The 24,829-nt window shown below is 26.4% G+C and overlaps 1 protein-coding gene across 1 annotated transcript; it reads right to left on the reverse strand.

Annotated features, from left to right (window-relative positions):
- Nucleotides 1-4,166: 4,166 nt before the first annotated feature.
- Nucleotides 4,167-24,090, reverse strand: LOC145838428 (vacuolar protein sorting-associated protein 41 homolog). The gene is made up of 24 exons (XM_082946057.1): nucleotides 23,954-24,090; nucleotides 23,691-23,792; nucleotides 20,901-20,984; nucleotides 20,378-20,518; nucleotides 18,247-18,432; nucleotides 16,669-16,914; nucleotides 15,530-15,596; nucleotides 14,483-14,617; nucleotides 14,067-14,222; nucleotides 13,544-13,710; nucleotides 12,889-12,999; nucleotides 11,557-11,682; nucleotides 11,184-11,311; nucleotides 10,704-10,812; nucleotides 9,901-9,978; nucleotides 9,588-9,638; nucleotides 8,399-8,514; nucleotides 8,245-8,321; nucleotides 7,395-7,538; nucleotides 6,728-6,849; nucleotides 6,095-6,209; nucleotides 5,745-5,795; nucleotides 4,982-5,073; nucleotides 4,167-4,668 (listed from the first exon to the last, which is right to left on the reverse strand). The coding sequence occupies exons 1-24, from the start codon at nucleotides 24,050-24,052 to the stop codon at nucleotides 4,609-4,611; spliced, it is 2,763 nt and encodes a 920-aa protein (XP_082802183.1). The 5' UTR covers nucleotides 24,053-24,090; the 3' UTR covers nucleotides 4,167-4,608.
- Nucleotides 24,091-24,829: the final 739 nt, after the last annotated feature.

The raw sequence follows: 24,829 nt of genomic DNA on the forward strand, positions 1-24,829 counted from the left end.
CGTTAATTACGTTTTCTTGTTTAGTTATGCACTTTTGCTGTGGACACAATGTGCGTAGATTCGTGAGAGGTGACTGTACTTGTAGAGCACTACACGATATTATTTAGTTTAATTTCAACATGAGCCAAAATTATATAGAAGCAGTTTCTGATTTAAGTCTCAACTTAAAGTAAACAAAGCTTATAATTAATATTAATAGATACAATTAATGTTCTAAAAATTATTTTTGTGCTACGAAGCAAACATATCAAAGTTGCTGGATTTCTTTTCTTGCATTCAAATAAGAAATTTGAAATACGTATATTTGTTTCGATATAAAAAATTAGAAACATATAAATAAGGATGGTTTATAAATTATTTTCTCCTTAGTTTTTGGATGTACAAAAAAAAATCGGTTTAATACATACTAGAAGAACATAAAGCCAGTTATTAAACTAAAATATAAGATTTCATACTTTTTTATTACATTTTTTATAAATTTTCTGTTTATTTATATAGAAGTAAACGAAATAAGACTAAATATTTCACTAACCTACAAACTAAGTGTGTAATTTTACCTAATAAATGGTTTCAAAAATATTTACTGAATCTTTGAAGTTTAAGACATTTTAAAAGTTATTAATATGTTTGTGCATCGACCATCGCAAAGCGAAAACATTGTTTTAAATGGTAAGAAACTTTAACAAAAGTTTCAATTATCTTTCATAAAAAACTTTTTTTAACTGTATTATAAAGTTTATTGTACGAAAAAAAGCACTCAAAATTATTGTTCCTAGAACCTGGTGCACGAAAAAACCTATACTAAACAAATCTTATATACTATATAATCTGTAAAAACCGTTCGAATTTTACAGTTTAGTAAAGTTTTATTACTTATTAAAAACAAGTACTAGATAAAAACGTTAAATATTAGGTAAAGGCAACAATTTTACAGAAACCATTGCAAGCTGTAGATTTTATTTCTAAAATACCATGTACATAAAACTTTGTTCAACATTTTTTTATTAATATTTTCAAGGTTTTTTATTTCACAGATCCTGCATCATTATGTACAAAGTTTAAGAAACACATCTTAACAAGACATTTCCAAAAATGTGAAAGAATCTTAAAAAAAACTTGTTGGATTCTACTAAACAAACTTCAATTAAATATATCCCAATTTATTCTTCTATAAAACGCAGGAAAAAATAGTTTTTGAATTTAAATAGATGCAACAGTTATAGAAAAGAAGTAAAAAACTATAACTGCTACTTAGTGTAACAACCAATATTACTTTTTATTAGTCAGAAGATTACGGTCATATAAAAACTTAAGTATTGAAAACAGTTTTATATTTAAGGTTCCAAGTTGAACAAAAGTAGTTCTCAACTTATTTAAAAATAATGAGACAAATATACAAGACTAATCATTCAAGGTTTTTATTTGCAAAACTAAGTTTCACCCTTTAAGGGATCTTCAGTTACAATTTAAATCTGAAAAATAAAGGTTAAACAAAACATGGAAGATACTATAAAGCAAAACAATACATGTAAATTAGAAATAATAAATTATGTTCGTTAGAAAATTAATCAAGAATTTTAATAAAATACTAAATAAACACTATGGGTTTTAGCTCTTAAAAAATTGGCTGTGAAACTTTTATATTTAAAAATAACACTAGTGGCTCAAAAATTAAGGAATAAAACAAGCTACTTCATACTATAATATACAGAGAAACTTTGAGTCTTTCAATTGAAACTTACTTATACTGAATGTAAAACTTTTATCTTTCGAAAGTATTACTAGCTTGAAGGCAAAAAAATAAATAAAGTTAAAACTATAACACACAAAGGATTTAAGTCTTTAGTTTTTAAAAACTTAAGGCTCAAAACTTTTTATTGATTATAGTATCCAAAGGTACATTGTTTTTTTAATTCATGTCACTATAAATTTTTTTTGAGTTAAAACTTTTTACAAAGTTAAAATTTTTTTTTGCTTCCAATAAACAATTATAACTAGGTCAGTTAGATTTTTCCACTAAAAAGGGTATAATGAAAGTTTAAATAACACAAAAGTTTTATAAATAATCTTTAATGTTAAAAACTTGATTTAATATAATTTGAATGTTTGTATGTATAAATATAAATTTTAAAAGTTAGTTTTAAGTGATATCATGAAGTTTTAGCTAAAGCTCATAAGTGTTGACAAGACCTTTAAAAACATACTTTTTTCTGTAAAAAAATTATAGAAAACTGGTTGTAAAGCTTCAGTTTTATCAAAATAGCAAGCTGTGGACTGAAATGACAAACGACTTAAAAGACTAGATTGATCTTTGAACGCTGAAAATTGAACTTAAATCTTTTTTTAAGCAGACAAGCAAAAAAATAAAGCTGAAAAACAAGATAAATAAAGATGTTTCATTGGGATGTTATTTTCATATGCTTTAGGACAGAGTTTTCCAAAGTCTTTTCAAAAACGCCCCTTGGTAGAAATATAGAAAATAATCGTCTTCATTTATTGAAAACTGCCCTGCCCACTAGTCAAATATATTTTTAAGTTTTGACCGCCTCACTTACTAAAGCCGCCTGACAGCACATATTGCCCACGATTTCATGAAAACGTTTCCAATGGCTTTGTTCCCGAGGCTAGTCATTGTTGACAATGCTATGTGAAGGTGAGCCGTGACTAACAACGATGCACCGCCATCTGACTGAAAGATTCTAATGAGTAGGAAATATGGTCACATTAGCTGTTGTTGATGGTCGTGCGTGCCATCTAGTGCTTATTTGCTACAAAACAGTCAAAGAGAGTTATCATTGTCTAGCTCGGAGTCTTGTTGAATGTAGAGGTGTTTTCCCTAACCTTTCAAAGTGAGCAAAATAAGATGTCACCTTTTCATAATTTTTATTTATTTAGAAATTATTTTTTGATTAATTGTCAATATGTTTCGGTAAGTTTGGTTAGGGATAAGGGCATAAAAAAACAAAAAAACAGCTTTTTTATGTTGATGATTCAGCAAACACTAGAGGAAACACCTCCACATTACAATCGGACCCTCTAGTTATATAACCAAAATGTTTTTCTTCAAATAAGCTATGTTGGCCATAATAACTTTGAGCGTTGTTTTTCTTTCATTTCGATATTTATTGAGATATAGTGTCATTAAGCTTTCAATAAAGCTGCAATACAGGATTTTAAACTTTAGAAAATACAAACAAGCTCTTACTAAGTTCATAAACTTACAGAAAATGGATCTAATTTAGAAAATTATTTTAATCAATTCAAGTAACTAATTACTTGTCCAAGTACCAAAAACTGTTGATTTTTTTCAGTGTGTTGACTCATTGAAACTAAATCTGTTTCGAAAATGCATATAATTTTCAGAAAAGTAGTTATAATAGAGTTTATATAATCAAACTACTTAAAATTTAAACCAGGGTTTCCCGAACTCGTTTTAACAAGCCCTCCTTGGCGTAAATTTTAAAAATAACAACCCGATTTTTTAAGATATTGCCCTTTTACTAGTTATTGACCCATTTACTTTTTTGAAATTTTAATGATTAAACCCCTGATAACCAAAATTAATCTAATTAAAGGAATAGTGATGCCAATTCTGGGAAACTCCTTTAAGAGTGTAAAATTTCATTGAATCAAAAATATTCTAAAAATTAAAAGCGATTATAAACGGTAAGAAGCAGAAATATTGCTAACTTTTGTAAAAAATTGGTTAAATGCTCTTTTAAAATACTTTAGTGTGACTTTTAATGAGCATTTTTTAAAAATTAATTAAATGAGCTTTAATAAACATCTAATTATTTTATGGTTTTAATTTATTACTCATAAAAAAATCAAAAACCAAACTATAATTTTTTTATAAAAGATACAAAAATAATTAAATTATATTACACGGGGTTAAAATATATTAAATTAATTTTCAATCTTTACCACAAAAAAAGTTTTCAAGTAACTAATAAATTAATTTGTTTAAAATAAAAAAAATCTACAACTGTATATTTATTTATAAAAGTCTTAATTTTTTCTTCAACTAATTTTACTTTTAAAAAATACTTGTTTAACTTTTTTTAATTAGTAGAACATTTCCTTTAAAAAGCTCCATGAATAAGTCAATTACTTTAAAGAGAGCTGAGACCAAAACTAAAACTAAGTTTTTTTAGTTCGATCATAATGATTAAATGGCATATATATATAAATATATAACTACAATTAAATAAAAAGTTCACATGTCCTTATACAACTACAAAAACAGATACAATTTATAAGCGTTTAATACAAAGCACTTTTCTTACATATTTTTCCATACTGTGTAAAAATAAAGGTAACAACAGCAATATTTTTTACACCTTTTGTTTTTTTACACATGTTGTAATAACTTTATAAGCTAGTAAATCTTTTTCTATATTTAGCTATTGTGAACAACATTTTGCATTTAATTAAAAATAATCTCATATAAGTATTAAAATTTCAAAAAATTACATTTATAGTCTTAAAATTTGTCTCCAAGACTTTTAAGGCAAACATTTTGTAATGAAAACGACACAGTAATAAGATTGCACAAACGATATAATGATCAGAAAGAAAATAAAAAACTAAACTTAAAATCTGATGACGTCACGACGAATTTCTCAACACCAGGTGACGTACTTTTCCCTGGCACACGCTACACGTTGTCTGTGAAAAAAAATGTTTTTGAAAGAATAAGAATATTCTAAAATGTTTACCAACTACTTTTAGAATGTTTTAAAAAGAAACGTAGCAAGTAACAATGGTTTTTTCTTTAAGACTCCAAATAAAACATAGTTTCGTTAATTTGTAATGTTATCAATTAAACACTTTAATCTCAAGCATATGTTAAAAAAGTAAAAATAAATTGAAAGGTAGAAATTTAACAATTGAAAAAATAAATATTTTGCCTTCAAACAGAATAAAGTTGTACTTAGCTAATATTCTCATTCCAGTAAGTTATTTTATTAAAAATACATACCTTGTCTGTACCCTCAATACAGCTTTCATCAAAGACATGGCCGCACAAATAGAAGTAGTAAACTTGAGTGGCCTTTGTTATCCTGGTTTGACCTGTTTACAAAGCATCTTAAATATTATGAGCTATGTTGAAAATCTTAAGTAACAAAACAAATAAATAGAATAATTGTTTGTTTTTTACTTAGAAGGGTTTACAGGTTTTATCCATTTAAGCTTAAGATGCTAAAAAACTTTTTTTAAATACAAATAACGCAATTTATTTCCACTAACTTTGTTAAAACATTTTGTTATTTTTTGATGTAGTTTACACTAAGTAATGCACGAAAAAATTATGTTGACAAATATAAGTACTTTATATTCTAAAAGGTAGAAGTTTAAAAAAGTTTAACTTGAAATAATTTTCAAAGGAAATGAATAGAAAAAATATTTTCAAGTGTAAACTGATTTCTCAACAATTCTAAACTATTGAAAAAGAGAAAAAAGCATATCTTAAAACTAGGTAAATCTAAGTACCAATAAAGTAAAAAATATGAAAACTTTTTACTAAACAAATTTGTTCCATGGTTTCAATGTTTTGATAAGAGTGTAAAAAAATATTAAATAAACGCTTCATTATTCTATAACAAAGATTTACTAAGTTTTGCTTAGCAAGTTTTATACACTGTTGAAGTAAGGTTCACTTTTCAATAAATATTAAGTAGTATTAAAAAAAGTAAAAAAATATAATTTAAAACTCTCAAGCAAACATATAAAAACTATTTTACCTGTGTAATCAAACGGACTCCTGCCGCCATGCCCTTCTACGACTGTGTCTTCTGTAAAAAGGAAAATTATTATACTAAGAAATTAATTATCAAAAATTTTTCCATAGTTAGCTTGAATTTTTTAAGTGAGTTTTAACTTTATATGAAAACTAATTTTTGGTGATTTGGAGAAAGTAGGAAAAAATAAAAATTTTACTTCTAACTTAAGATGTTTTAACTTGGATTTTGAAATCGAACCTGAAAGGCATTACCTTATTTAAAAAATATTAATAAACATAAATATTTTTCACATATCTTTTTAAATAAAAACTCTTAAATCGTACTGTTGAATAAAATGAGAAAAATCCTACCATGCATTGTCAGTGCCTTCCTGCGAAGTTTGACTTCTTTTCTTAGTAGAGATACGACGTCGCTTGAAATGATCTTCTTGCATTGAATCGTCAGTTGTGTTTGAGATCGGTAATCCTGAATTTTGAAGTACATTGTAAAAATTTTTGTTGTAAGTCAACAAAATTTTCATAATTAATATGTAACTATTTATTTGTTGAACCACTTAATGAATTAAAAAAATACTAAAATAAGTTTTTACAAAAGCTTAAATTTTTTTCAGCTGCTTATATACTATCAAAATACCTTGTTGTAAAAGACAATTGAGTTTTAAAGAAATAAAGTATCTTTATGAAACTCAAATACATATCAATAGTTCTGATAATATTTAAAAACTACGCTTCAACGATTACTGAGCATAATACTTTATGTTTAAAAACGAAGTAATTAAACATAAATATACTAAAAAAACTAAAATAAATGTTCTGAACAAACAAAATGTTTATAGGCTTAAAAATAATACAAAATTAGTTGAGCATATTTTAAGATTTTTTTTCTTTTTCTTACCATACTCTACATATGTTTAAAAAATCACATTGCGGAATACTAGAATAAAATTTAAACTACATAACTATTTTTTATTAATTTTATTTAACCTGAAATATCTGCACCAAAGCGTCTCTCAACCCAGGTATCTCCATGGCAACCGGGATCTTTCTGATCAGTTTTATGGGATCCACGTGGGTTCCAATGTTAAATAGCAAATACCTGATGAACTCTGAAACATTTTGATTATTTCTAAGTTCACAGATATTATGTGTATTAATAAAGTGTTATATACTAATTATCTAAACTTTCTTTACAATATTATATATTTACCTGAATGAAAAAACACTGTGAACTTAAATTTTAATGAGTAGTTTTGTATCAATTAAATAGTTTTTTATAGGTTAAACTCTATATAAAATCGCTTAACTGGAAAATAAAAAGTATAAAAATTTTTATCTAAACTTAATATAGTCGATTAAACTATTTAATATTCTTACAACTAAACAAATTTATAAAGTATTGTTATTTATCATACTTTTAAGAAAATTTTCAAGAAGTTTATTTGAATCTTAGAACTGTATTTCTATGTAAACTTTATTTAATTTAAAGTTAGTAACTTATTCTATTAAAATAATACAAACACTTTTATAACATTTAAACTACTAAAAACTAGATTAGCTCAAAAACACTTTATGTTTCATGATTTTATTTTACAGCCAAGAAAAAACGTACAACAACAACATTCAGCTTATTATTACGTTCTAGCTTACGAACCGGGGTTGTTGGTGGCCTTCAGTATGAGCTCATCCCACAACCTGTCGTCGTACTTGGTCTGCTTGCAGAACTCCACCGCCCTCCTGATGTCGTTCTCCTCGTCTATGATCAGCTGGAGGGCGCGAGACACGTTCCCCATGCGGCCTGCGTGGAGAATCAATTTTTAGTACGTTGTTTACTAATTCAACTTTTAATTGACTTGAAATCCGTACTCATGCCGACTTGCACAAAGAGTTTAACACTTTCAGCTCAAAACTGATTAGTACATATTATTAAACGGGCGATTATAAAAATGAGTTTTAGAAAAATATTATCCCTCACTCATCGGGTTTTCTTGCACAAGATGTTTGATAGTTGAAGTCCGACAACTCGTAAATTTCATAACACGTTAATTGAGCAACAAAAACAAAATACAAAAATGCACATGTAGTTAATGGTTCTTTTAAGAGAGCATCAAACACATCTATTTACACCAACTTACAAAAATTATTACCAGTTATAGCAACAGTTATTTTTACTTTTAAACTTATCTTGTTATCTTAGCAAACGAAATTCAAGTGCTAAACTTTTTTCCATACTAGCAATTTATTCAAGTTTACAGTTGCCATCTCTACTGGGCTGGGAGGTTTACTTATTAAATGTATAGAATAAAAACATAAGAGGCAAAGTTTGCAAACTTTATTGGCTGTTTTTTAGAAGAACTTTGAACATTTATCACTATAGTGTTAAATTTTGTTTCTAAATGAGTTACTAAATTAATTTAACGTAAAATATAAACTAAAAACTATGAATACCAGTAATACTAGAAAAACTAAACTAAACAACTATTTTTTTTTACAATTTTACTCACTCAACAAAAAAACTTGTTCGTCAACCAACTTTCTTTCTTCGCAAATTTCCAACGCTTCCTCCAGAGGAACGTGGTTACTAAAACATTATTAACAACTTTTATTTAAACTAGCCACAAGCAAATTATCATATGTTTTTTTATTTTCTAAACCAACCTCGATTTGAGGAAGGGCAGCAGTTTGCTCCGGTCAAAATCGGCGTACAGCCTGACCTGAAGCCCGTGGTAGTTTTGGCCCAGGTCCGAGTCTCTCGCGAACAAGGCACCCAGGTACTGTTGTGAGGTTCACACATTTAAATTGTGTGCTAATGATACTTCACTAAAAACAGCTATTGCTAATTTAGTTTATATCAGGGGTAAGCAAACTGGAGACCGTGACTTACTTTTTAGCTAAAAAATGCACTAATATAGAACCAAGCTGCTCAAGCTTTTTTATGATAAAGTTTTACAAGTGTGTTCATTTTTTGCCTGTGAGTTAACTGTGCTACCATACTTATGCACTTTTTTTTAAATAAAATGGTCCGTAAAGAACTTTATTTAGTAAATTTTTCCCTTCCTAAAATAATCTACAACTTGTTTAAATGGTAGTTCGAACAACTTTGCTTAGAACGTGTACCCTTGGCTTTACAGATTAAGAAACAATTTAGTACTGTGTAAAAATTCTACACGATTAAACTTGATTATAATGATTGCTTTCAAAATAATTTATAATTAAAATACAGAATCAATTTAAAGTTTAAAACAAAACTTGATTCAACCAAATTGAAACTACAATATACAACAATTTAACTTAATAAGTTTAAACTATAAGATTAGTATTTTAAATCACCTATAAGATCTATACACTTCATACAAGCCATTTGTTCCCTATTAGTCAAACATCTCTTGTAAATAGTTTAACAACGATTAGTTTATTAGTTGTTGAAATGATAAAAATATCTTGCTTTAAACTCTTTATTTTTAGTAACTTATTCAATGTTAATTTAATTTTCCCACTTGCAATTTGGATTATATAATACTAAAACAAGTATTTAAATGTATGTTTTCTGTTACTAAAAACTTATATATTAGATGTTAAAAAACTTAGTAAAATGTTTAAAAAGATATACCATATTAAAAAAGTAGTATAAAAATGTTAACTTAATACTCTCAGTTGTAGTTATATAACCATAAAAAATTAAATATTTAAGAAAAAAGTCTTTAAGCTGTTTAAATAAACAAATGTTTTTTTAAATAAATTGTTTGAGCTTTAGGTTGATAAAATAAGAAAGAAATACATTCATAAAACATGAAAGTTTTCTTACTGAAAATACAATAACAATAAAACAAAAAAACACAACAAATACCTTATGTTGATAACTTGGTTTTGATTCTAACGTCGACACCACTTTGTCTATCTGTAAACAATTTTTTTAATAACTAGAGTCTACTTTCTAATAAAGATTTTCAATCTTTTATAAGTTATCAGGAAAATGTAATCGTTTTTTTTTATTTTGTATAAGTTTTTAGACTTTTTATAAACAGTAAAAAAAACAAAAAAACGTGCTAAACCTAAAGTAATTTAGTGAAATTAAATTGATATCCAAACAAGCTTTTCATATGTTGTACAACACTTATTTGTAATATTTTAAGTTAGTGATAGTAATGGTAGAAACTTACATGTATATGATCAATATTGTCTAGTAACAAGTCAATTGCTTTCTCCGTGTCTAAGTTCATCAAGTCTAGTATGTGATCCTGGAAATAAAACATTGTTAAAAACACTTAAATCAAAAAATAATAAGTATTAAACTAGATAAAGTAAATCTCAAAATTTCTAAATATTTAATTTAAGTGTGATAAATAAACAGAAAACATCAGTATAAGGGTTAGTGTTTTTATCGAAAGCTGTACAATAATTACATATAGTTTTTTTCAATAAAAAATATATTACTCAAGTAAAAGAAGCTAACGCAAAAAGAAAAAAATAAGTATGGCACCAAAAGTAGGTTAGTTACTTAAGTATTTTTAAATTTTTTAACTTGTGTTTTGGGGTATTTTTAAACATTTTTTTGAAATGCGATTTTTAAATACCAAACAGAATTTTAATTTGACTAATGGAATGTATAATAACAAATTTTAAAAGAGGTATACAAAAATGGTAAATTCATCTTACATTACCAATGTTAAGTTAATGGTGTTTTGTTTTTAATTTTATTGTAGAACTGTTAAAATTTAATATTATTATACCTCGAAAAAAACATCAAAACTGTATCTATTAATAGACAAAAAATATATATCATTTACGATAATAAAAACTACATAAATTATCATTTTGAAAAGCTTTAAAAACTTGTATTGAATACAAAATCAAAGTTTTTAACACAGACAACATCTATAAACAAAACACATGGTTTTTTAATAAATTAATTTTGAAAACTTAAATTATAAATGTAAAATATAGTTATGAAAATGCAACAAACTTTGAGGGCTTTATACAAATTGTGCTTTCTTATCAGTTCAAATGTTCCAGGATGCTTCAACCTTAGGTAGAGCTTTAATGACTTGTCATATTGCTGGTCTAATGCGTACCTAATAAATTATATCATTAACAACAAGCTTACTAAAATATTACATAATCTTTTTAGCTGATTGCTTCAAATTATTTTAATAAAATTACATGCTTACAGCAATTTCTAAGGTAGTTTAAAGTAGAATAAGCTAAACTACTTTAAAAAAGATTTAAAATAGACTCAAAGAAAATAAATTTCAAGTAAAAGTACTAAAAAATCACTTAACAAAATAATAATGCTCTTTTTACAATAAAACGATTTCTATGCACACTACTGTGCAAAGGTGAACATTATTGACATATCGTCTTAATGTAACATTTTAAATAAAAAACTTATTTTTTCAAAAAGTTTACTGTTTTACTACTGTTGGCTGTTTATGAAACTACTCACAATTTAGCAAGCGAAGCCATCAACATCTCGTTTCTTCCATTTTCAGTGAGATACTTGAGGAGCTTTTTTATCATGTCGGAGATGCTGAACACCTTTGGTGGCCACGATTCGAGTAAAGTGACGAAATCCTGTGAATTTTTTATATTTATTTTTTTTTGAATCATTTGAGTAACTTAGATTTTACATAATCAGATTTAAACAGTTCTGTTTTTTCATTTCTAATTTCTACGTTTTTTTTGTCAACTAAACCTTTGAGTTCTTTTTATAAACATCAACTTTCTTTAAACGCCTGTTGTAATTTAACACTGTTGAAAACTTATAAACCTGAAAGCGGTTATAGCTCTTACAGTATAAAAACTTCAATGAAAAGTACCTGGTGGTTGCTTTCAAGCAAGTCCCCCAAAACTCTGTCGTAACTTGAACTTTTCAGAAGGAAATCCCCGCACGGGATGTGAGGCGCAATCACACCGATCTGACCTGCTTTGCTGAACTCATCTATCTGTGATGTCACAAAGAAATTATGTTTTGGTTTTCTTCCAAGTAAATAAGCTTACATTTGGACAACTTTGTAGATCAACACAGAGTTTTCTTTAGTTTATTACTCATTGGAAAACCATGTGCACAGTAATTTTCTTTATTGAATTCACATACAATTCCCTAAATTAAACAAGTTAAACACAGAGAAGCATATGTTAGTTTAATAAAGAATAGTACTGTGGAAACTGTTTTTATTATATATCCCAGCGAACTGGCTTTGCTAGGATTTGAATTAAAAAATCATTGGCTCATAGTTTTATATGTTTTTAGAAAAACATTTATTTAGTACAACATTAAGGGCATAGGGGGGCTCCACCTTGATTTTAACAAGTTGGTCTTATTTTATAGAGTTTTATCTGAGCTATCAGACATTTTAACCACTTGAAAAAATTCAAAAAAAAATTCGAAATATGAGCGATCAAATTTGGTGACCTCAATAGGTTCCTTATGGAAGGCGCAAACTAAAAACGCAAAAAAAAAGACCATTTCACTAAAAATCTATCTTCTCCTTCATTTTCAACCAATCTTGTTCAAATTTTCACAGAAAGTGTATTATTAAATTTTAAAAATATTGAATGCAGGAATTTTTTAATTTTGAAAAATAAAATTAAAAAAAAAAAAAAACCACCTATTTTTTTGTTTTTTTATCTAAAATTTTTATTTTTCAAAATTTTTTAAATTCCAACATTCAAAGTCTTTTAAACTATAAAAGGAACGTTTCCTAGAAGTTTGAGGTCTCTAGCTCAAAAAATAAATAAGAAGATAGATTTTTAGTGATTTTTAAAATTTCCGAGAAAATTGACCCTGAAAAATTTGCGGTCCATACGTTTGTATCAGAAAAATTTTATTAAAATTACAATATTTCAAAATTTAAATAAGATTTTTAACTCTATAAAAACAGGACTGTAGATTGTACTTCAAGCTTTCATTTAAGATCATATGTTATATTTAGTGAAAAAAATGTCGGACCCCCCCCCAATGCCCTTAATATATTTACTACTTTTTATGTTGTTTTTTATAACTATTTGTTAGTTTAAGACACATTCAATAGATAATTTAGTGCATAATGTACAACATATTCTAAAAAGCGCTTTGAACTGTTTAGAATTAATAAAAATTTGAACATGCAAAAATTTCAACAGCTTGTCAAAATACAAAATAAACAAACAGTTTCTTCCCAGAGTGAAATGTTTTTTCCCAGTATTTCCGGGCAGTTTTCTGCGGCTTCTACAAATTTGTTCCTTTGAAGTAGATGCGACAAATACTGAAGACCTACTTCCTGTGAAAAGTTATTAATTTCAACCCAAGGTTTATTATTAGTTTTATTCATATAAAACTACATATACTTAGCTACAAAAAACTGCAAGAGTTTTAGTAAATGAATTAAAGAAGTTATTCAAACTGATATAAAAATAACCGAAAACTTTATTTAATAACTTAATCTAGTTTGTTATAAATATTGAGCCCAATTACAGTTAATTTAATTACAAAAAACAGAGTTTCAATAAATTTGAAAAACTATTTAAAGAAGATATTATTATTTAAAAGCTTAACCTTTAAATCGTTTTATTATACTACCATTAAAAATCACTCAAAAATATTAGTTTCATTCCCAGCTAAGATTCAGTGTCGTAGTTCTAGAAATTTTAAAAACTATCAAAATTATGAGTTAATAACTGACCTAATTCATTATTTACTTATTGTAATTATTTGATTGCGTTAGAAAAAATATCTGAAGTATGAAGTTACTGCGACTCATTACGAATATTGTAACTTTGTTTACAAAAAACTTCACTCAGCAATATTTTCAAATTCAAACTAACAGTCAGTGTGTGCTTCTTCAGTCTCTTACCGAGAACTTTCACTGCTCCCATGGCAGCTCGATGCTGATTGGTTGATAGCAGCCAGGTCACGTGATCGTCTTCGTCCCTCCTCCTGGCTATTATCACGTCTTTGGGCGAAACGACCAAAAACTCGCTGCTGCTGAACTCTGTTTTGAAAACGTTCGTCCTAAATAAAAATGAGTTTAAAAGTCAATCAATTCACTTGTATAGCTTGTTTTTGCTTAAGACTTGCAAAAATTTTGGCTTACAGCAAAGAAAAATAAGAAGAGTAGAAATATCAATATCAATATCTTTAGAAACTGTAAAATGCTTACAAGTATAATAATAATATTTTGTTTAACGTCTTTTATCTTTTAAAATTTCCTTGCTTTAAATGTTTTAAAGACATGAAAAAAACAAAACAGTGAAGCTAGAATTCAAAATTAATTCAAAGTAGTTTTAAAAACAAAAAAATACCAACTATAAAATACCTAAATATGTTCTTAAATCAACAATTAGATACCTAAACTGTAATCGGCGCATCTGCAGTTTTCAAACCCGTTTATGGTGAGTGACTCTGAAGATAATTCGTCATATTTGCTCTTGTCTATCTGATTCTTCTCTACTATCCTCAACTGAGGTCTTATGGACTCTAACGCTTCCGTGGAGTCTTCCTTTTCTAATTGATGAGCATTGTTCTTAGAGTTTCACGAACAAAGTAAACTAAGAATGGAGTTAACAAAAACTTTAGAAGTAACAAAAAACACAATTTTGAAAGTTTATACTTAACAGTATAAAACAATATTGGGCAATAAGTAAATGTTAATTTACTCAAGTAATTTCTAAAGTAGTTCCAAACACTGTTTTTAATTTTATTAAATCGTTACAAAGATTTCAAATCAAATAAACAATTTCGACAACAAACAGGTGAATATATACCAGGTATGTAACTGGCGACGGTGCCACCATCGCTGTCTTCTTCTTCGGATTGGTTATTGACGTAGGCGAACGCGATTATCTGGTCACCAAGTGGCGCTATTCCGCAGCACAAAAAATCCACTTGGAAGTTGCTTTCTGTTGAAAATTCCAAATTAGTGTATGTATATTTTTCAGTTAAACTAACACCTCTTAAAAGGTTTTACTTGAAACTAACAAGGTTTTATTTGACGCTTTATTAAACTTTTGTGATACTTTTGTCTAAAGCTTTTTCACAAGGTTTTCAGAATAAAGATTTTATATTTGATGAAACTGTTTTCCTAATTACTTCACATATACTTTCTTTCATTATAAAAAAGTTTCTATTTTTAATGAAAAAAATACTGTTATACATTCTTAAATAAAAATACACAGTTGAATAAGCAAAAAAAAACCATTAAATTCTTTCAGACAAAGAAAAAAAAATTCAATTAAGTAGTTTTTGATTTAAGATTATTTCAAGAGTTTTTAATCAAAAAACAGACATTTATTCTTCAATAAACTTAAGTTTATCTTGTATAAGAACAATTTTTTAATAAATTATAAAATAATTTATGGAACAACAATCAAGTTTTGTTTCATTCTATGATATACCTAAAAAATTAAAGATATTGAAGATTTCGTTTATTTCAAAAAAAAACTTTATTTATAAAATTTAAAAATCTCATAATAAAATGTTTGCATGAAGATTTTTAAGTTCTTATTATTCAATGATAAAAATGTAGTTCATATAAGAAAATATATTTTCTACTAGTTAGATACTTTTATTTTCAAAAAACCTTTTAGTTGTTACACACTTTAAACATTTAAGAAAACATTTTATTAAAATTAGTTTAATGATGATTAAGCAGACAATAAACAAAAACATTAAAAGTTTTATTAACACTTAAATTTTATGTTTGGTAAAGAAAATATACCACATAACAGCAGTGAGTTTATTTTATTACTGTAAAAATACACGTTTTATATTGTTACAGTATAAATTAATACTAAGTACAAATCAAAATTAACCTATGACACAGTATTTGGTTTTCACTCTCAGATCACTGCGACTTTGTCTTTCACGAATTTTACATACCTGGATAGTAATTAAATTATCATTATAATTTATTTGCTAAAAATACGATTACAACTAGAACACACATACTTGAAATACTAAATAAGATAAACATTCAAAAGTTTATTTTTTTAATTTAACCAAAAAATCAATAAACAATTTGACTTCACTACAAGTTCTTTTTACTAAAGCACAATTAAATAATTTTTATTACTACAGTTAAATTTAAATATCAAACAAAAAATACTGCTAGTTTCTTTAGATAGTATACTTTAGAACAATTTATAAACAATCTTTAAGAAGTTATTGAAATAAAATTTTTAAAAACAGTAAAAGTGCTCCATAATTTTTGAAAAATTATATAAAACTATAAAGTAAAGAAATAGTGGAGAAGACAAACTATTTGCAAACTAATCTTGATTATTTATTTTAAAATAAAATCAATAGATTTTACTAAATTAAAATCAATAGGTAATGTTATAAAAGAGTTTTTGAAATAGAATAAAAAACATAAATAAAATAATAAAGAAAGAATAAACGTTCAAAAATTAACTCAAAAGTTTTAATCAAAATAAGAAAAGGTTTGTAGTTATATAAAATAAAAAATATATAAAATCATGGCATCATGTCAAAAGTTGAAAAAATATAGTCTGGTTAAACTTTCCTTAAGTAACGTTTTTTTCTACTTAAAACAAATGTATTACATTTGAAAAATAAAAATAAACTTTATTAGATGTTTTTGCATACGCGAATAAATCCAAAGTACATTGGTTTAAAAGTTTAGATGGGAGGTTATAGGGCATTTATTAAAATCGCATTTTTCTTTCCTTTGAGAAAGCTAAAACTAGTTACGAGAATGAATTGCTAAGTCTCCTTAAACATTGAACAAAAAAATAATATAAAACGTTGAAATATTTTATAAATAACTAAATTACTTACTTTCAATTTCCAAATTAATCTTAGTAAAAAATCAAACAAACATACTAACTTTAAATTATAAAAAAAATTGATTTTGTCTATTAATTATTTAAAGTGTCCACACTTTACTTTATACAGTAAAATTCTATTAAAAAAGCAAATGCATATAACCAACTTTAATGTCGTACGCCCACCCGATCAATAAAGTGACGTCATCCTTCCACGCGATGTGGGGCGGCCCCACCTCGCTCCTGATGACGTCATCGCACGTCATCACGTCCTTTTGCGACGTCATGTTGGGTTTGGTCATGGTGGTTCTTAATGACGTACCGCTGTACACGGTGGAGGCGTCTGAGATGGTGCCCGATCGGGGAATGTGCTGGATCCTGCGCTTCTGCTTCGTGTCGTACAACTTCACTCCCTGCAAGTAGTTGAACTCATTTTGTAAACTTTTATAATGCCAATGTGTTTGTGTCTATACATTTTTTTGTTTCAGATTTTTCACTGTTAATAAAATGTTTAAACACATAAGTTTTTTTTTTTCTCCTACGCGTCATTTACTGATTAAGGAGAGTAGGAGCAAATTATTGAATTGGTTTAAAGTTTAATTGTGTAAAAATAACTATAAATACAACTTCACTCCCTACAAATAATAAGAAATATAAGAAAAATATACATACATAACACAAATCTAATTACAATAAGACTAATTACATAAGAAAAGTATAAAATGTACTTAACAATTTGTGCAACTTACTAAAGTTTCTTTAATGTTTTAAGAAAGTTAGAAATACAACTAAGTTTATTTGGAGACATAAAAAGCATTTTAAAAAGTTAATATCAAATTACGAAATTTACTAAAAATTGCTCACAGCAGGTACCATATGGGCTACGTTTAGTTTAATAAAAAGCTTAAATACATGATGTACATCTTCAATGTCTATAAATTTATAAAATCTTATTATTTTATTAATCTTCAACAAGTATGTTAAAAAAAAAGTTTGCATGAATAAAACAAACTTTTATAGTCTAGGGTTTTTTTGCTCTTATACTGGCAGCATAGATAGTTTGTATTAAGAAAAAATAGTAAATAATACTTGAGTTTTTTTGAGGTGATAAATTATATAGCTGTACAACCTTGCTAAATTGAAGACTGTGATATTTACTGCGTTTGTAACATGAAAATGATTGTAACTAGCTCAGATAAAAATCCTAAAATCCCTCTTGCTTTAAATGCTTACTGCAAGTTTCTCAACTCTTTTTTAAATCAGACTCTTGAGTAGATTTTAATTAGTTTTGAATATTAATTTTCATCTGTTTAATTTTTGAACAATATTTAATATATCAAATTAGAGATTATAGACTTGGAAAATATTTGTTTTCAAGTTAAGCTTTGTTAAATCTTTGAAGTAGTTAACAATTTTAAATAAAAAACAAATACTATTTTGTCACATAACAAAAAAAAATATTTCCGTTTTTTAAGTGAACATACATAAAAAATTATATTGTTATACAGATAAAAAACATCAATATTTTTCTTAAACAAGCTTTCAATCAAGTGTAAAGTCTCTTTAAAAAAATTTAAAAAAACTTATTAAAACAAACAACAACTTTAAAAACAAACATTCTCGAAAAATTATATTTTTTGTAAAAAAGTTTTTAATTAAATGTAAACTCTCTATTAAAAAAAAAACTGGAAACAAAAATTATTAAAACAAACAACTTAAAAAAAAAGTTAATATCAAAAACAAACATTCTCGTTCGCCCACGCGATCAGGCTCCCCCTCCACTTGACCTTCCTCACCGCCCCCTCCCCCTGGTGCAGCACCACCTGCTTGTGCCCCCTCATCCACGACTTCTCCGACATCACCAGCTTCTCCGTGCCGAACACGAACATCTTGGACGAGCTGCGCGCGAAGTCCGGATCCAACGCTATCGACTGTTGAACATTGTTTGGTTGTTGATATATTACAAAAAATAAATAAACGATGGTTTAAAAATCTACCAGTTTATTGCAACATTTTGTTCAAATTTATTTCGGACAACAGTCTTTCATCAGTGAACTTTAAAACTAGTAGAACTAATTATAGATATATAAAAGGTTTTAATAGATATATAAAAGGTGTAGTTTTTTTTAATGGTTAAACAGGTCTTTTTAAGTTTAAGAATATTTTCTCATGTATGACATGGGTGATATATCATTTTTATACTTCTAAAATTCAAAAACTCTCACAATTTAACAAAAACCTAGCAATGACTTTATAAGCTTTATTTTATCACTGGGGGCCATGAGCAGCAAAGGAGCCACAGGGGGCCATGATGTCATAATTTGAAACTTACACTAGATATTCTGGAGTTGATGATGAAGTGATAAAAAACCTTATGTCTTTTTAATGGTAGTTTTAAAACTTGTACTAGATATTATGGAAAAATTTAGGATACATAGGGGGCCACAAGGCCACAATTTGAAACTTACACTAGATATTCTGGAGTTGATGATGAAGAGCAAAAAAAAAAGTCTGAGGCGTTTTTAATAAAAATATTTTGAGTAATCTTGTTAGAGGGGACCATAGTTTTTTTAATTTCTTTAAAGGCGGCTTTTTAAAAAAAGCTTGGGAAACCCTGTTGTAGAGTCTACTGTTATATTATTTGTATTTAGGTCAAGTGTACATAAATAAAAGCATACACATAGTTTTTACGAAGTGTTAGGTAAGTTTTAAGTCTAAGAGACATTGAATGACATGATCATGTGTTTTTTTGTCTTTTTTAAAATTTAAAATTTCCCAGACTTTAAACATAACAATTTAACATTAATAGTAACAACAAATAAAGCTTTTATTTTATCATTGTAGGAATAAAATTACAATTTTTTTGTTAGTTTATCATTTAAAATTTGAAATACTCAAAGCTTCATTTTAATTGCATAGCAGTAATAAGCAATATTGTATTAATTAGTTGAACGAGTAACGGTACTTTAAGTTGAAAATAACAACTAATAGATACCATAAAAAAGACAGCAATAAAATTAAAACTAATCAATGACCAATATCTATTATAAAGTTAATAAGCAATATTAGCTACATTTCGAAAAGTAGCTATCTTCTAGTTCAGATTTTTTTATTAGTACTACATAGTAATTAAATTGCTTAAGATTAATATGTATTTATATGTAAAGTAAAACAAGTGCACAATTTTAACTAAATATTAAAAATAAAATGTTGTTATAAAAACAACAAGTTTAAATCAAAAACAACAAAATATTAAATTTTCCAGACTGATCAGTATATAAAAAAGTTTCAAAATCATCTGTTACAAGCAAACATGGTAAGCTTTTACTAAAGGGATTTCTATAAAATCAAGTAAATATTCTGAAATACTTGAAATTAGGCTACATATGTATCTTGACTTATTCATGATTCATGCTATCATTTGCTTGTCAAAATATATTCCTTTTCAATTAGTTTACCAGTATTTTAGATATTTTTTACCAAACTCAAATATATATTTTTATTAAAATTCATGCTACATTTTAAGAAGTATTTAAAATTGCATACTTGAACGTTTAAAAAAAATCAAGTTTAACAGAATAAATTTATAAAAAAAATAAATTGAAAAAGTTACTTTTACTATTTACTAATACTAATTTCAACACATACATAGGTTACTTTATTTTTTCAAACTTTATTTTGTTAATTGATATCATCATATTAAAAAAATTGCTATGTGCAAACTTAAAGCCTATGCAATGTTTGACTTTAGAAACTTTATGTCAACCTTTTCAAAAGCTTAACTTTAATCTTTATAGCTGTTTATTATAAAACAGAGCAATTTTTTGATATGATACTTGAAACAATTATATGTGAGCATACAAACAACAATCGCACTTTAATTGGCCTGTTGACTTGCAACTTGACATTGTGCTCGTCGGTGTAAAGGCCTGATATGTAAACGACCCCGTCATCGGATGAACTAGCTACATATTCCCCGCTCACGTCCATTGTTATACTGGTCACACTTGCACGATGCTGTAGCGGGAAAAAATTTACTTGCTTTGAAAAACATTTTTAAAGTTGTTTTTATCTATATTTTTATTGATAAAGCACATTAAATTTTAATATGGCAAAGTAACTAAATTGAAACTAAACAAAAATGGTCAAAAAAATTATTTAAATTTTTATTTTTTAATATCAATATATATTAAAAGTCTATAAAATTATTTTGTTTTTATTTGAATAAGTATTTTATTACTTTAAAACATTTTGATTAATAGACTGAAGGTAATAGTAAAAAATTGTCTTTTTATTCATTATGGACTGTGAAATCGAACAGCATTACAATTTATTTTGTTTGTAATAAAGTTGGAACTTCCAACAAAGCTCACATACAAACATTAAGTAGATAACTCACTTTTTCAAAAAGCTTCTCTCTGATTCTATTTCCTTCGTGGTCTAAAACATGAACAGCTCCTAGATGTGTTCCAAGTGCCACAAACTGCAATATAATATAAAAGTATACTTAAAATCTATAATTAATCAAAATTTGTTTTAAAGATTTAAACTCTTTTTTAACAAAACTAAGAAGCTTTATTTATTTTTTAACTTTAAAATAAATAGTATCAAAAACAGATTTCTCAGTTTTAAAAACTCAAAAAAGTTTTATGGTGTACAGGGTGGCCACTGGTTTTTAAAAATTTCTCATAGGTTTATGAAAAACACGTTTTTGAGTCTATTTTAAGTTTGAATTTAAATTTAAATGAAAAACTGTGTTGAATAGTATAAAAGCACTGAAAAGTAAAGCTACTTCAAATGTGTTCGAAAAAAAATTTAGTGATGACAAAAATTTTTATCTATATGATAGATGTTTTGCGTCAAATCAAAATTTCCCTACTAAACATGTAAACATAGTTTAAAATTCCAGGTTTTTTTTTAATTTCTCAAATTTTAGATTTTTTTAGAAATCCAGGTTTAGTGGCCACCCTGGATGGATGTATTTATAAATAATTAATACTTTTGAAAACTAAACTTTAAAGCTAAATTTCGAAAACTTTCATTTTTATTTGAAAAAAATAAAAATATTTCATGAAAAAATATTTTGTTAACTAACTTGTATAAAACATGTTCAAAACTGTTGATAAGCAATAAAAAATTTAAAATTATCTATGTACCAGTGACAATAAGTGATGGCTTCAAATTGGGTACTGCACAACATAAACTACCTTAACTACAATTGTGCATCAAACATTAAACATTCCATTTTAACATTTTCCACTGTTTCAACATAGCTGTAGTTTTTCAATATATAAAAATAAAATAACACTGAAAGTAGTTTGAATAGATCTTCACCCACTATGATGTCATCATGCATTGTCTCTGGTCTATTCTACCGTTTGAATAAATTTATTCATCTTAAACACTGTGTTTTTTTTGAGCATATTTAATTATACAGCAGGTTAGAAATTAAATGAACTTGCAAACTTGTTAAGTTTCTTTAAAAAATACTTGCAGCTCTAATTTAAAAACAAGTAGTAATGATATTTCTAATAGAAAAATTTAGGGCCTAGGTAGTGAGCTATCTAATCCACAAACCAGGATCTGACAGTTTTGGAAGGTTGTAATATATTTTTTTAATCTTTCAACGCAAAATTGTATTGAAATAAGCATTTAATAAAAGTTTCAGTGTAAAAAAACAAAATTAATAACAAAATTGTCATATAAAGGCTCATATTATTTGTATTGCACATATTTTTATTTAGACAAAGTTTACTCAACATGCCAGAGGCTCCTGCTTAGTGGGCCAAGTTTTATCCCACTAACCAAAGGTTGCCCATTAATAACCTACAGGGTTGCCACTCGTTTTTTCAAAAAAAAATTCAGGTTTTCCAAATGAATGAAAAAAATTTTTGATGATGACAATAATTTTTCATTTGTATGATAGATTTTTTGAGACAAATCGAAATTTTACTACTGAACATGTGAAAATTGTTAAAACTACAGATTTTTCCAGGTTTCCAGGTAAAGTGGCAACCCTGTAACCTATGATTAATGGTCCTGCTTGGAAATGAAATTAAATTTCAAGAATGAAATTTTTGGTTTACTTATTTGCATTTCAAACAACTTTGTTATAGGAGAAGGGTGGACAACATAAGGCTTTCAAGCAAAATTTAAAGTTTAAAAACAAAAATTATACTAAAAAGAATAATTGAAAATAACTCTGAATAAAATTCAAAAGTATTACACAAATTAAACGATAGAAAACTAATTTTGTGGTGATATTGTTGTAATTTGGTGTAAAACAACCTAAAAGCTATGTTTTAGTTTAGCTTTATAAAAGACAAAAAGTGGAATTTTACACTTGAGTTTATTAAAAATACACAAAGTTTCATGCACTGTGCAATGTTTGAAAATAATAAACTCTACTAAACACAATGAAAAAACTATTTGTTTATGAACTGCAGGATTATTCAAAAAACAAAAGTGCAATCATGATCATAACTTATTCATAACTTAATTACAACTGTTTTTATTTATCTTATTGTTTAGTATTAAAAATATTTTTTTTTAATTCAAAACTTTTTATTCTGAAACATACCAATATAAAAGAGAGATTACTAAACCCTATTACAAAACATTGAAAAAAGTCTAAAAAAAACTTATTTATTAAATTAATTAAAATTTATATCAGTAAACAAAAATAATAGATATGGGTGGGTTTTAAAAGGAAGAAAGCAAATTTACTATGTATCAATTAACATGCAGCCAATCAATATGCACTATGTAGCCTCTAATTTTTAAATCAATATCTGGCTGGGTTCTAATCTGAATTGTTTTTATTAGGACCCAGACGGGTTCTGATCATAGCAAAAGAAGGCTGAATACCGCAGATCACTAGGTCTATGTAAATCATTTTCAACCAATAAATGAAAGGTTAGATGCATTAAATCAATTATATAATAAAACTAGAAAAAAAGTGTTACAAACTATCTATGATTAAAAAACAAAAATTTTAATGTATATTTTATACTTGATTGAACAATAAAAAGGGATGCTCAAAATATTTGGTTTTAGGACCTGATGCACAAAAAACCTTTTGGTTATTGAGTCGACACTATGGATACCTTTTGAGGTCTTGTCTAGAACAAATATTTATTTTGTATACAAAATATTTATTTTAATATTAACAATGTTGTTAATAACAAACTTTTTCATGGCATGCAATGCATGATGCATAGTCTTCTTTCAATATTGTTGTGAGGTCATTTCCCATTCTTGTGTACTTCAACTTTGGTTCTTCCCATTCTTCCTAGATTTTTTTAACATGTTTAAAGTTTTAACTTAAAAGCTGATTTATTTGACCACCAAAATAATCTAAACTTTACAAATAGTTTTTTTAAATACTTGTGCAAATTACAAATATATAGTATATAAAAATTGTGTAATCAAATTTAACATTAAAATTTTTACCTCTGATTCCTCATCTTCAGAGCAAATAGTTCCACAGTTCGACTGTGTAAAACTGCTGTTTTCAGACAAATTTTGTGAGTTGTTCAAAGTTCCACTCATTTTATTTAAAACTTCTTTATAGTAAGATTTTTATACCTAGAGTTTTATCAAGTTTCTTTAACACATGCACTTGCTCTTTATTTGTTTAAAACATTTGCTTTTGTTTTTATCAGAATTATTAAGGTTTCAAAATATTGCTATTTGTTTAAATTTGAAAAAAATAAATAATAATGTTATATAAGAGGGTGTTATAAAAAATGTTAATTTAAAACTCTTATATTAGTTTGAATTCATAAGTTGTTACTATACTTAATTAAGTAGTATAAATATCTTTTTCATATTTTAATCTTGTTTTTTAAACACTTGATGGCAAAAACTAGATGATGATAAAAGATACTTTGCTTTTGTATATTTCTTATAAAAAAATTTCAATTTTGGTAAAATGTATTTTTAAACAAAACTACTTAATCTGTCAAAATAAAACACATACTGTAAAATAACTTGTTTTTTTATTTTTCCACAATTTTTCTTTAAAATTTTGTTTTTATTAATATATAAGTGTCTTTTTTTTTTTTTCTTCAAAAAACTTTATATTTATACATAAACAAATTTAAACCTTAAAATTACACAAAATCACTGAAACTTAATAAAAAAATCTTCAGCATCAAGGCAATTGGAGAAAAACAACGTTCCATTAAGTTATCGTCCTAGCCACAGTAAAACTTAACTAACTATATATTGTTAACATGGTTACAAAACCTTGTAACTAGTTTGATTTTGTTTTAGTTGATACAGTTTGCTATCACAGAACTAAATAAAGGAAAAGCACTTTACAGC

Source organism: Thalia democratica, chromosome 1 (genome assembly GCF_965202585.1).
Source record: "Thalia democratica chromosome 1, ktThaDemo2.hap1.1, whole genome shotgun sequence".
Classification (NCBI taxonomy): Eukaryota; Metazoa; Chordata; class Thaliacea; order Salpida; family Salpidae; genus Thalia; species Thalia democratica.